The sequence below is a fragment of the Cladophialophora bantiana genome (assembly GCF_000835475.1).
Source record: "Cladophialophora bantiana CBS 173.52 unplaced genomic scaffold supercont1.21, whole genome shotgun sequence".
NCBI classification, from domain to species: domain Eukaryota; kingdom Fungi; phylum Ascomycota; class Eurotiomycetes; order Chaetothyriales; family Herpotrichiellaceae; genus Cladophialophora; species Cladophialophora bantiana.
In genome coordinates, this window is record NW_015971595.1 from 413165 (window position 1) to 426946 (window position 13782).

Consider the following 13782-nt stretch of genomic DNA (forward strand, 5'->3'; position numbering starts at 1 on the left):
GGAGAGAATCCACGGAGTGAGTTGCGATTGGCAATTGGCGCCATGCTGGATGTAACCTGACACCTCAGATCTCCTCAACATTCTTGCATTTCATCGTAACAACCTAAAGTCTCCTAAAGAGGCGATTCTGAGAAGTGGCGGACCAAATAAAACGTTTCGTCGAAGATATCAGAGAAAGTTATGGGACTACATATGGCTGGCCGTAACTCCCTCGCGCGGATGTTTGAAGTTGCTCTTCGCGGCAAACGTCTTCCTGAGAATGGCCGCATGCCACGGATGATCGGCTGTTCGAAAGATGCATTTCACCGACAGTATGCATTACGACAAAGTAAAGGGGCAACAGGCCCACAAGCAAGTAAATGAGATCCAAATCTTCTTCCCAAGCGAGCAAAGCCTCTAGTACTGGCAACGGACGAATAGGTCGAACTTCCGCTCGAGAGGTGAAGACATAGAAGGATCAAGCGATCAGCACCCAGTCTAGTGTCTACTCGATGTGAGGATACTGAACAACTAAACGGTCGAAGTACTCAGGAAGTTTCGAGTCCGATGAATGAGAGAGATGTGTCTCCTACAGTAAGGCGAGCGCTGAGGCGGACAGTGGGGGCGGCTGGAAACCTGTTAGATCGGTGGTGGCAGCGGTAAATGAAGAGCCAGACAAGGTTCAACATCGACGAGCAGGGTTGGACTTCTACTGTGACGGAAGTGGTTTGGGAGTCCAGGACATTGAGAAACATATCTCAGGAAGCTGCACAGGGAACAATAGGCTGACCTAGCTGGCACATGAGGAGCTCGCTGTGGTCGGGACCGGTCAGCTGCGAAGGTTTACCTGAAACTCGTCGCTGAGTGATAGGTCAGGTACTTGATAACTTCAATTCTTGAAACGAAGAACATGAAGACGAACATTCGCAGACTTTTCTCTCCCACGTGTTCATTCTGCGGCCAAGGCCAATACAAATAGACCATATGCTGGATGTACTTAACAAAGGCCATTTGGCTCTGCGGGTCTTTCTTTCCCTCTCCCGTGGGTGGTGGCTACTCAGAAGCCCTCCCAGCCCGGCTGGCCTCCGAGCCCAGTCCAGTCCCACTGATCCCCGTGAGCGTCTGGCCCTAGCATGCCGGCGTATATCCCTGGGCTGGGTAATGCGTAGTCACCCAGCATCCCCGAACTATGCGGCAGGCTCTGGGCAGCAAATCTCAGCGGTGTCGACGACATCGGAAACGGCATCGGTATCTGGATCGGTGTTGGCACTGGCATCTGGCATCCGTCAAGTTCCTTGCCCTCAACGGTGCTCGACACGTCGGCGCCGGTGTCCTGTGCAGGTTGCACCGCATGTGACAATGCCTGCTTGATGGATGAAACGATCCTCGGCGTCGTCAAGAGAGTTCCCTCCTGAGTGTGTTTCCAAGCCGCTTCACACGCCTCCCACGCCTCAAGGATGATCTTGGTGAAAAGCCGGAAAAACGGACCGCCTTCCAGAGCGCTGGAACCAAACCATGCCTCGTAGTTGTCGCTGATGATGTCCCAGGCTTGTCGAGCGTGTGAGCTCATAGGCCGGCTTCGTAGGTCCTGCGCCACCTGGATATATGCTGGGAACGGGAAGTGCCAGTTATTCAGCCAGCGGAATCCTTTTGTCAGCATCGAGGTCATGGTCTTGGTGTCGCACTCTAGCATCCTGAGCGCATATGCAGTGGCGATGTCACGCTGCGCGTCTGTTTGTCGAATGGATGGATTGGAGGATCTTGACAAGTGTTCTAGGAGGCGATATTTGGCGAGGTGGGCCCGAGTTGTCCACGTCGTCATGAAGTGGAGCGGGTGCTCTTGGTCACAGTGCTTGAGATACCGGTCCTCGATCATCTCCTCTAGTTTGACTAGCTCAATGCTTTCCCCGTCAGGTCCCCCGTGGGGACCGTTGCCACTGGGCTTCAAGGCCGGAGTGGTGAAATCAAGATGGAAGCGGGCATGGCGGATCACTTCACCCAGCTCGCAACGCACAACGGCGAATAGTGCCTCAGTGGTGGTGTTTGCTTGCGTCGCTGGTAGCTTCTTCATCTCTGGCCGTAGATCAGAGTCGTTCACGTTGAGAGGAATCCTGCAATCCCAAGTGGGATCCAGCGTTGTGGTCTTGGAATTGGCGGTCTCGCTGATGCGGGTGTCGAAAAGAACGAGTGACCACCACAGCCTTCGGCGCATTTCGGCCTCCACAACGGTGCAGCTTGCCAAAACAGACTCGCTGTGAATGCCCATGCGTTGCGCAATACGAACCGCGACACCAAGCAAGGAGGACAGAGACTGGGGCACTGTACTGGGTCTGACGGAGATCTGATATAGTTAGAACGTAAGACTGGACTTAGCCACCGACAAGGCCCACCAGGTAGAGATATAACGCAGTCAAGCATTCACGATCGCTGGACCGCAAGAACGAACAATTCAACAGTGCTTGTTGGCAGCACTGCTGATATCGTATCAAAAGGCCTTCCTTTGGAGAATCGAACATCTTCTGGCAGTCCTCTGCAGTAAGACTCAAGATAGACATGGAGTATATACTGAATAAGAGTGCTTCCAGAGTGGGAGGTATTTTTGAGACGTCACCTGCTGCTTCGATAATGCGCCCCTGCAAGCTGGGAGTGTGCACGATCTTGAGAAGAGGGTCTACATTTTCCAAGTAAATGTGCCAGAGCTTGAAGATCTGAACTGGATTAGGATGTAAAGTGGAAACGTCGAGTTTCGTTCTAGGGGAGCCAAACAAAAGGTTGTCATCATTCACAACGCATTGGTCCCATGCTGTATTGACAGCAGTTTCGAGCTCGTCGTCACGAGACGAATTGCTGCCATCATCGGAGTCCCGGTACTGTTACAGAAGTGAGTATAGCTTAAACCAGATGCGGTGGAGTCGTACCCCCTGGCTCATGGCGTGCCACACATTCCTAGGAGAGTTAGTAGACTTGGAGCAACTCCTTGAACAATGCATACTTGGCTCCGTAACCTCTCCCAGGCTGGATGGTGGTCGCGGGCGTTGAGATGTCTGGACCTACGGTCTCCGGACGCTCATCGTCCGAGCCAAAACCGCTGTGCGCAATGAAAGGGCCTTTTCCCCTGGTCGAGTCGCCATGCAGAGGTTCGAAGGCGACATTGTTCTGACGGAGCAAGTCTTCGTACTTGCGCAAGCGCTCCAAAAGCTCTCGCTCGGGAAGCCGTCGTCTCCGTTGGCGCTTGGCCAGGGACCCAGGCACACATTGTGCCCGAGACCTGACGCAGTTTGCACAAGGGAAAACGCGATCGCACTTCACCTTGCGTTGCTGACAGAGTACACATGCGAGCACCCGTTGTGGCTGTGAGGCTTGGGAGGAGGTCCAAGCCGTAGCCTGGGACATGAGTGGCGTGCAGCCATTCGGAGTCGGCGGTGCGGAAGACATGATGGATGTTTATTGAGGATGAATCTGAAGACCGACGTCTCCGAGGCTTGGATAGTTGGTCAGCCTTGCCAGCCGGGCGCCCAACCACAGGCAGCATCTTACTACATCATGTGACGTACCCACCTCGGACTTTCTAATTGTCCGACAAATCATATCAATCCACTTTCTCAGGCTTTCACAAGGGACAAACTTTCCAGATTAAGATTTCATAATGAAAGGCAATTTTTGGGCCCGCTATGCTTCAAAAGAGCTCCTTTGACCTACTAAGCCTCTTTTGTCAGCAGCCTCTTTTTATCTATCGTTTCCTTCAAAGAGAGACAACGACACAACAGACAAATGCTACTGACCCTTGGCTTTCAATGTCCAAGTTTCTTTAACGGGGTTCGGCTCAAAGTTGAAGGCGTACCCGGTCTTCGTATTGGGTAAGGGCATAAATATACACATATAGCACCAAGAAGCCGGACTTGACTCGCCACCATTTCCGACCTCCACCATCAGCGCCAAGAAAGGGGGCCAAGTCAAAATCAATCAGAACTTTCTACGGGAACCGTAAGTTTCTGTTCACCTCATGCCTCGATAATGGACGGTTGAAATCTTCTTTCAAAATGTGCGAGGACTGTTGCGACAAGGACAACTACGATTCTGAGGATGAGTTCTTTGAAGACGACGAGTTTTATCCTCCAGAGGACGGGGTCTATGACACCGAGGATGACCACGAGGATAACTACGACTCTGAGGACGAATGGTGGCAAGAGCAAGTAGAGGATCTCAACGGAGACCCTGGAAATGAGTTGTTTGAGCAGGACAGCTTCTGTGCAAGCTCCCTGCGAAGCCCTGCCCGGGTCGAAGTGAAGCTGGTGAAGAACTAGAGAAAGATTGTCGAGGAGATGTATTTGATTGAGCTGCCAGGGTTGTAGCAAGGCATTTAGAGAGTAAATAGTGAGTAGAGAGAATATTAGTTGGAGTAGAAGTTTTGTATACAACCCTCTGCAATTACAACAATACATCTCTTACTTAATAACGCTCCTTTACACACTGCTCCTCCAGGAGAGTTTCCTTCCAACAGAAACAAATGCCTATCCTGGAACATCTGTCATCTTCCTCTACCCGATGGCTTCCACGTGTTCGTCATGATTCACGGAGAGCAGTTGCCCGCACTCATTGCCGTGAAGCTCAAAGCAACCGCAGATAGTAACTCTACTGGGTGCACTTCAGGCAGCACATGGAGCTTTTTCCGAAAAATCAAGGCAGAGGGGTGACCTTTGTCGCTATTTAATGGACGTCGCGCACTTCGCTGATCCAGCCAGCGTGCCAGACGGTGTCTCTTGTTAAATATCCAGCACCCTCTCAGACTTGGTCAGCTCTGCATCGCCACCACCACAAATTCTCTGTGAAACAAGTCCACACTGGGGTTTCTCACAGGGAACTTTCAAATCCTGATCGACCTCCAATATCAACAACACTTTCATACAGAATCATCAACAACGAGTGGAGATTCCCGATTCCGTGCCTGGCTCGGAGTCTGGCTCCTTGCGTGTCGTTATGCCTGAATTCGGGCCTGATTTTGAGTCTGATTCCGAGCCTTCGTCCGAGTCTAATTCCTTTTCTGACATCCAGGCGCCTATCCTCTTGCTTCGCTTCCCCGACTTCGCGCGTCGCCGCCAGTCTGACCTTTGGTGGAACCAGTATGTCCGCCACCATTACTGGCTGCTGCGGGAACCTGCAATCATCATTGATTTTATCCAGATGTTGCCGATTGATCCCTGGGGGAGATATCTTCGTGACCCTCAGGTAGCGGTTCAGACAATGATTGATCTCATGGCGACCACTCATCGAAGTCCGTCCCAGCCAAACCAGGCGATGCCACAGACTCTCGCGCGGGTCGCTCCTGAGGGCGAGGCTGACGCTAATACTGTGAACTTGCAACCTGACGTGTTGTCTGAACCTAACACTGCAGCTAGTCCCCAGGTTGAAGGCGAGGCTGCCGGAGTCGAGCCATCTATGACGGAGCCTGAGGTTGGAGCTCCCCTTGAAGTCGGAGATGGCAACGCTGAATAACCAGTCCGGGATCGTCTTCGTGGCCGTCGCCGTCGCCATCTTCTTGAGTTCTGGCGCCGAGGGCGGAGTTTAGCACGTGTGACGGTCAGATGGTGGCGAGAGAAGCTGAGATAGACGTAGCATAGACATAGTCCGGGGGAAAATCAAATATGACTCGAAGTTGACCTTCTTCCTTCTTCTAAATTCTCACCTTTTTCTATAGAAAAACAGCAGCTAATACTGATGGCATATCTGGGTTCTTCGGTAAGGCGTCTCTAAACATCAACTCCCAGTATCAAGTTAGCCAAGCGTATCTATCAAAGAGCCTAAAGAGCTGCCGCGAAGGGGCAAGGCCCTCAATCTTTTTTGGGCGACCCTCGAAGAGATTGAGACTCTTTCGTGACATCTGCTTGAACACCAAAACCACATTCGTGGTCTCTCATATGCAGTGCAACGTGACTGATCCAGTGTCTCGCAGCATTGTCTATCTACTGCCTTTTCGTCCGCCAGGCCAGGCCACCTTCACAAAGACACCGAGGAAGTGGTGGTAGGAAAATAAATCTCGAAGCCTCCCTGCTTTGTTTATCTCATCTCAAAGAAACCCCAGAAGTCCTTCTGAGGCAGTGGTGCCGGCGTTTCACAGCTTCCACAATACATTATGCAACTGCCTTCATCAAATCTGCCTTGAGGATCGATCTGGTATTGAACGGATTCCTGGTCAGCCGAAGCTCGAAGGGTATAAATATCTTTTGATACTCGCACCTTGGCGCAGCATGAACTACCACCATCACTAACAATCAACAAACTTCTCTGTGGAAAATGGTTGACACAATACTAAAGTCACAAGTTCCTCCGCAACGAAGTCTCCTCCATTGTTTTACTCTCTATAGCAGCATCACCAATCATTAAAGCACAAGATGGGTCGCAATCTCAGGAAACCATTCACCAGCATCCCCAAGTTCGCTGCTCCCGACCTCAAGAAACGCTTGGTTGCTGATTACCTCCATGATCACATGGAATGCTCCAACTTCATCTCCGTCCCTCCGTCTGCCACTTCAGAGACCTATTTGATCTCGAAGGAGGAGTATGGCCTGCCGCGTTGGATGTGGATTGAGGAATTTAAGGAGGATGTCAAGTCCTGGATATCGCGACTCAGAGCGAAAGTGAGATTCGCAATTGACAATTACAGGCTGAAGAAGACATTCGGTCGCGAGATCACCCGTGTGAACCGTGAAAAGCAAGGTAAGTGGTGAAGATAGATTAAGAGTGATCAAGACTTGAAATCTTTTCGTGGCCATGATGCTTGTATGGCTGGGAGGTGATGTGCTGGGTGTGATTTTGGTCATAGACTCGTAGCTGACTTACGCTCACGAAGACGAAACTCTGGATGTTGCAAGATACTGCTGGTTGATTAACACTGGTAGCGAGGTGGGATAGAGTAATCAAATCCATTCGAAAACAAGCGTGATTGACTTTCCACTAACAATTTTCCCCTCTACCTCCCTGCTTGTAGGTAGCGAGGAGGTAACAATACTTCGGCGACAACAAAGCTGGTTAGACGAGGCTGCGATCTCCTGGATCGGAGTCCCCACAGACTACCCTTAAAGACGGCGGCACTGACCGCCAGTCTTGTAGACAGACCCAACGTATATCAACTTCAATCTTCGTCTTCGAACCACAGATTGTCCGATCCGGGTTTTCTAGGCTGTTACTGGGTCCTGTTGCGCCCCTTGGACAGCTGCTCTTTCTGTTAGTGATAATAATACCTTTCAGGCACGGGACACAGGCTGTGGAGAACTTTTGATGGTGCTAGATATTTATTCGGTGGAGCAACGCGACAAACACGCCAGGGAGGAAACTAGGGGCGGCTGGGACGGCAAGGGTCGCTAATCCAGGTGGTGACACTCCACGGACACCCCTGGACCCCTGATCGTCTCGCGGATCGTTTCATCCCCGCGTCCAGGACATTGACCGCCGCTCACCGAAACGAAATGGCGTTCTCAAATTGCCCTGACACGGTTTCGGACCAGCAACCGGTCCCATCGCTACCACACTCGACACTCATGCTGGCAAAAAGTCATTGGGGTAGCAGATGGTGGCAGTCTGACAATAATGCCTCGTCACAAAGTCTCTACCTGCTGTGGTAAGTGCATTCCAAGTGGAAGGCTCTTGCAGCCTTGCCACTGACGGGTCAGTTCGTCTCTCTGCATTTTCGTGCATGGAAGCTTCTGTCACTCTGTTCTCTTCTTGTTCTCTCTGCTGGAAGCTTTCTCATCTGTGGTCTTTTTTTTTGGGAATCTATAGATATTTCTTCTGGTATTACGCGTGTACTCAGCCATCTGTCTCGTGAGCCGACTTGGCATGAGTTGTCTGCACAAGAATTAGGAATTGAGCAGGTTAATTGAGCAAGTTGACAGCCCCGCCAAGTACAGATTCATCTCAGCATGGGCTCGGAAAGGCCAAGGTTCTTGGGTGAGAGCTTGGCCATCGGATTCACAACATCCTTCTTGTCATCACCTTCATTTGACTGTCGTTCGCCTGTCACGCCAAGTGCAATAGGAACACCGAGACTATCATTTTCACAGTCGGATTCTGAAGAAGCAAACACCTCCGACTTACCCCTTGAGGAGAGCATATGCCCCATCATTGCCTCCAGCGTGACGTTTGCACCTGCGACCGAGTCGATCCCCTCTACAAGTTATGGGCATACCAAGACGGGGAGGATTGCGAGACATGCGAAGCTCAAGCCAGAGTCTTTGCATCTATCGCCTCTCTGCTGTTCCGGCATTGAGGATCACTTTCTCCCTCGAAGTGCGCAGTCGGTGACACCAAGCCTGATAAACCAGCCGAGACATACACTGCACAAAAATGAACTCACAACTTTCTCCGCCATCAACCTCATCCTAGGCAAGACCATTGGTGTCGGCGTTTACTCGGTCCCATCAGCGATATTCGCTGAAGTTGGCTCGGTGGGAATGACAATAGTCATCTGGGTTGTCGGCGCAGTAATCTCTTTTTGCGGGCTCTCCGTGTATCTCGACTTGGGTACAGCACTGCCTCGGTCAGGCGGAGAGAGGGTCTACCTTGAACGCATCTTCCGCCGGCCCAGGATGCTGGCCACAAGCATGTTTATGGCATATGTCGTTCTTCTGGGATTCAGCACGCCAAACTGTATCATACTAGGAAACTATGCAGTGGCAGCATTAGGTGCTCAAGCTGGGGTGTGGAATGTCCGGGGCATCGCGGTCGTTGTTATCTCACTATCGTGTCTCATCCACGCACAAATGCCGTCAACTGGGCTCCGCATAATCAATGTTCTCGCCGTGGGCAAGATGCTGATCCTTGCTGGTGTCATCCTGAGTGGCTTCGCGAGCATCGGTCGAGTTGCGACAACGTCAAGGCAGAGTTCTATCGCAGAGCAGAATTTCTCTTCGATTTGGGCAGGCACTAGCTCCAAGCCCTACAACTACGCAACCGCCCTATTACAAGTTCTTTACTGTTTCCGTGGCTACAACGCGGCGAACCAGGTCATGTCGGAAGTACGAAATCCCATCTCCACCATAACATTCGCGGCTCCGGTCGCTCTCACATTAGCATCGCTAGGGTACATTCTCGCCAACATTGCATACTTCTGCGCCGTGGAGAAAGACGACTTTCGCTCTTCGGGAGTTGTTGTCGCCAGCCATTTCCTTCGCAACATATTTGGCTTATTGTGGGGTGAGCGGATTCTGCCATGCTTCATCATCATCTCGGCTTTTGGAAATATTGCGGCTACTTCTTTCGCTCAAGCTCGAGTCAATCAGGAGCTTGCAGCCCAAGGACTTCTCCCCCTGTCCAACTTCTGGCGCAAAGAGAACTGGGCAGGTGCTCCAGCTCCAGGACTTTTCCTGCACTGGCTGGTCAGTGTGCTCGTGATTATCCTGCCTCCTCCAGGCGAGATATACACTTTCCTTGTTAACATCGGCGGGTATCCCGTCTCCTTCTTCTCGGTCGCGATTGCGGGGGGCCTCCTTTATCTAAAAGCATCGGTGAGGGAGCAATGGCAAAGCCCATGCCCGGCGCATCGATCACACATTGTCGTGTTTCTGGTGAGCAATGCCCTCTTGCTCATTTTTCCATGGATAGATCCTGGACAAGATAACGAAACCAACAAGAGATTCGAGTATTATGCATACCCAGCCACGTCTCTGGGCATCTTGGGATGTGGCGCTGTCTACTGGGTATGTTGGCGAGTCAGACAGTCACGCGAGACTTCTCCTGTGGACACACCATTGTTGCAGGACTGGGAATCCGACACTGCAGTGTCACCGTATAGCTCTGACGAAGGAGAAGCAGGGCGGAAGAAAGCGTGCCCAGCTCCTGAGCAGAAGGCACTCGTGCAGGACAAGCTTAGCGACGTGTTTGTGGTGGAGGCTGAAGTCATCGCAGGAGAGGAGCTCCAGGAGGACAGTCGCGAGAGCTCGTATCCTCGAGACGAATGAGAAGAGGATGGATAGGAATCAAAGACTCTACATTATCGCTGGATAGAGCAAACAAGTGTATACATATTCACAGACTACCCATATCACAACAAAGGTTGAATAAGGTGCACAAGTAAACCGTGACAGGAAATGAATCAGGCTTTGGTAATATTCAGCGACGACAGACAACGCAGCCCTGGCACCCGCTTCTGACTGTGCCCCAGTTCAGCTTCGGCTCATCGCTCTGACCACACCGAATTCTCATCCCTGGGCGAGACTTGCCTCCTCACAGTGAACCGCACGCTTCGCGGATGAATTGCAAATGATATTATATTATCCAATGCACAATGGAGTATCAGAGGAAACACAACGAAAGCGAATAAAATAGAGAGCGCTTTGATATGTGCTTATAACCTTGTCATTTTCGTTCGAAGGGGCTCAAAGGGTTCGAAGGAATGTCGTTGAAATCTGTGATGTTCAAGATATTCTTCAAGAGGTGTCATGAATGTGGTTGGCCTACCGGGGCCGTGGTATAACACAACCCTAATGAGCCCAGACGTTCTGAATGAGAGGCCTCCAAATCAACGAGGGCGGAGGTGTCGGACCCATTGCGGGCACAGCTTGAAAACTTCCCGCGGAACGGGTTCTTTCCTCCCATGTGTGTACGGCGCTCAAGCAGACAGCATACCATGTTCGGCATGTCGAAAGAGTGTATTTGTCGCAGCCCTAGGCTTTACTTGATAGCACTCCTCACCGAGATCAATTCAGCGGGGTTTAACCGGTCGCCAGAAAATAGCCTTCAAAGAATACCGAGTACTTTGGCCAAGACTAACCGAGTAACAATGGTTACGGTTCCAAGCCCCCTCCCCGTCCCCCTTCCCCAACCCCCGTCGCTCTAAAACGACAGACGCTGGGAACCCTAAGCTCCCTAGCCATGTAGTGGGCGGCTGCAAAGGCTCACCACACTCAGGGGCGCCTCAGGGTTCGTTAAGCTACGGCTCAGAAAGGCTGGGTCAATGCTCAGGCTAAGTCATGGGTCCCTCGGGTTCGAAAAGAGAAGTGAACTAGACATGTCAACATTCGCCGCTGAGTATTCTGGTATTAATCTTCTGTGGTTTGAACGTCTTTGCCCATGGATAGAACGGGTTCAGCGAAATCCATTCCCGCAGAGAAGGAAAAAGCAGAACGCTGCTCTGGGACTGTGGCTCGTGCGGTTTGGTGATGGGCTGGCTGTTCGACTGACAATACTGTTTTGCTGATTAGCCAGTTTGAGAATTCCGTCTTCTGTGTTACCTGCCTTGTTTGATGATCAACCAGCTCCTCCAACAAGCTGCATAACAATCTTCATAAAAGCTGCTCTTTTGGACAAAATCAGAGATTGCCTGAAGTATCGTGGTGAATTAGGCGGTTAGTAAAAGAAATTGAGTATTGAGCTGACACCGTTCTGGTCTGGTCGATGCCACGACTTCGGTAAAAGAAAAAACTAAAACAAAAAAAAACAGGCAGCCACTAACCTTGCCTCTCAGATGATCTCTATGACCTTCGGCTCATCCGCAAACCAGTCAAATTCCACCTCTGCAAACTGCCCGGCTTTGACATGCTCTGCGAAAAGGCGTCCCGTCCGGTCACCGTAGTAGGTGAACCGTCCGACGCGGGAGTATGTTTTCCTCTCCGGAGAGCTCCATCGAAGAACTAGACCCTGGCAACACAGTTTGTTGTCCCTGTCAGTCCTCCGAGTGATCTCCACAACTAGACAGCCAGCGGCTTGCTCTACCGCGTCGATCTCTGCCTCTTGAACATCACAGTGCATCTCGGCATTAACGTAGCAGACGAAGGGCTTGCCGAAGGACTTGCCAAAGCCTAGAATCGTAACCTCATCTTTGAATTTTCCGGGAGATCTCAACGGTGTCTTGGTTCTCGTCGCTGGAGCAGTACGAGCAGCTAACACCAGTCGGCCAGAGCCCTCACGGATCAAGCCGAACGGTGCTGTTTCGTTTGCAGGCTCCGTCTCGCAGCTGAGGATCTCTGCAACGCATTCGGAAGGCCTGCACACTTGGCCAAATTGGACGGGCCCGTTCACAGAGAGCCACGACCATGAAGGGCCTTGGTAGGTTGTTGGCCGGGGTATGTTCTTGGGATGCACATAGCTGTGTTCAATCTTCCACAGCAGCCCCGAGTGGAAGTACGACTTCCAGAGACCAGCAATGTAGTGATCCCCGGACAATTCAGAGAAGATTTGTGCGATTCCAGAGATGGCCAAGGCGCGATCAGACGAGAGTGTCAACGCTCGCTCAGTGAATGTTTCGCATATTTTCTCCCAATGCTGCATAGCATTTACATACTGCTTGAATTGGCTGTTCCTTGGTCGGCCATAGAAGTCAATCGTGGATTTGGCGGCGCCGATATTCTCGAGGTCCAATGATTCTGTCTTTCTCTTGCTGCTGTAGTTCACGTCCCTCTTCCAGCCGTCCGTTAATCCTTCGCGGGAGAAGCCCGAAGACCTTGTTGCTGGGCATATCCATCTCGTCTGCCGAGAGCCGAACTCAATGATCCTAGAGGATAACAACCGCTCCTGAAGGGTCCAGCCTCTTTCGTCGATTGGCTCTACCGATTCAAATCCGCCATCGAGCTTGACGAGAGTGATAGAACCAAGTTCACCATCGAAGCAGCGATACGGGACAAGAGCGCCTTTTCTAGGGCCAGGAAATCTTTCCCCCAGAAACCCGTCGGTGGCCGACGACGATCGGGCTGCCACAATCGTGACCGTAGCGCTGCCATAGATGGAGGTCATTTTGGCAATCTCAACAGCTTTGTCAGTCGCATTATCCTGGATGATACAAAGCGCATCTATCCAAAGGTACTGCAATCCTATTCCCTGACAGACTCTTGCGGCATCTTTGATGGTTTGCGGTTGCTTCTCGAACGGAATCGCAGTTCCATACAAAATAATATTGGAGCTGTCGCACTTCATAGGCTGTTCACCACCCCAGCAATAACTAAGGGCGGCAAACGGAACGCGGCCTACTTCTCCCGTCTGGCGGAGTCGCAACCTGATAGTTTCGCATGTGCCTGTAATTTCGACGAGCCGCGCGGGCATTACACCCGGCTTGGTTTTGCAATTGTGATGTTCCAGGCAGTCGTTCAGCCACGAAGAGATTCTCACAAGATTTGTGACTGAGCCCGGGTATCTGGCAATGGGCCTGTTCGAGACGGTGCTCGAGCAGCGATCTCCAGGTAGGGCGAAGACTTGAAACCCATGTCTTGTTCGGTAAACAATTTTTTGGGTTATGGGGTCCCACAAGCCGAAGAACTGGATATGCTCAATATCAAGCGGGTTTCCGGTGCCTTGGTACGTCGAAGCCCATAGCCGACAATGGTTTAAAGAGTCTCCTAGGCTGGGATGAATTTTATGTAGTGTGTTTGCTGGGCATGGCTTGGGGAGCCATCCATCAAACCACAGCGACGAATCTCTGAAGGCCCACCCTAGGGTGTGGTTTGGGTCATCGATATTCAGATCTCTTCGAGCAAGACTATGAATTGTCTCCCGGGAGATCCACTCGTCGTCCATAACCCAGTTGAACAGCTGACACCCAGCCGCTGCGCCGGCGCAAAATTGACCAAACGTGACATCGAACAAGGCGCCTTTTTCAGCCATGTTCTCATTCGGTTGATTAGTCTCTGGTTGGGGGTTCGCACCAAGGGGTCCTCTCTCCAACTGGCCCGCGAGGTCATAAACTGCCTTCGCCGACTTTTCAAATCCCTGGCGGAGATCGAATACGACCTTCTGGCATTGGTCACATGAATGCGTTTGCAATTGCACTACGTCCTCCATGGTGAGATAAAACAAGGCAAACACGGTCGTGGTGGCCCC

General features: G+C 51.5%; 5 protein-coding genes across 5 annotated transcripts; 3 read left to right on the plus strand and 2 right to left on the minus strand.

Moving 5' to 3' along the window:
- Nucleotides 1-1036: 1036 nt before the first annotated feature.
- Nucleotides 1037-3414, minus strand: Z519_11260 (uncharacterized protein; the record flags this gene model as incomplete). The annotated part of the gene is made up of 4 exons (XM_016768972.1): nt 1037-2320; nt 2370-2849; nt 2898-2925; nt 2972-3414. The coding sequence occupies 4 exons, from the start codon at nt 3412-3414 to the stop codon at nt 1037-1039; spliced, it is 2235 nt and encodes a 744-aa protein (XP_016614818.1).
- A 605-nt stretch (nt 3415-4019) lies between these two features.
- Z519_11261 (uncharacterized protein) lies at nt 4020-5472 on the plus strand (the record flags this gene model as incomplete). Its single annotated transcript, XM_016768973.1, has 2 exons — nt 4020-4271; nt 4888-5472. 2 exons carry the CDS (start codon nt 4020-4022, stop codon nt 5470-5472), a joined length of 837 nt encoding a protein of 278 aa, XP_016614819.1.
- Nucleotides 5473-6368: 896 nt separating this feature from the next.
- Z519_11262 (uncharacterized protein) lies at nt 6369-6888 on the plus strand (the record flags this gene model as incomplete). The annotated part of the gene is made up of 2 exons (XM_016768974.1): nt 6369-6693; nt 6827-6888. 2 exons carry the CDS (start codon nt 6369-6371, stop codon nt 6886-6888), a joined length of 387 nt encoding a protein of 128 aa, XP_016614820.1.
- A 1007-nt stretch (nt 6889-7895) lies between these two features.
- Z519_11263 (uncharacterized protein) lies at nt 7896-9932 on the plus strand (the record flags this gene model as incomplete). The annotated part of the gene is made up of 1 exon (XM_016768975.1): nt 7896-9932. One exon carries the CDS (start codon nt 7896-7898, stop codon nt 9930-9932), a length of 2037 nt encoding a protein of 678 aa, XP_016614821.1.
- A 1501-nt stretch (nt 9933-11433) lies between these two features.
- Nucleotides 11434-13743, minus strand: Z519_11264 (uncharacterized protein; the record flags this gene model as incomplete). The annotated part of the gene is made up of 1 exon (XM_016768976.1): nt 11434-13743. The coding sequence occupies one exon, from the start codon at nt 13741-13743 to the stop codon at nt 11434-11436; it is 2310 nt and encodes a 769-aa protein (XP_016614822.1).
- Between the last annotated feature and the right edge of the window lie 39 nt (nt 13744-13782).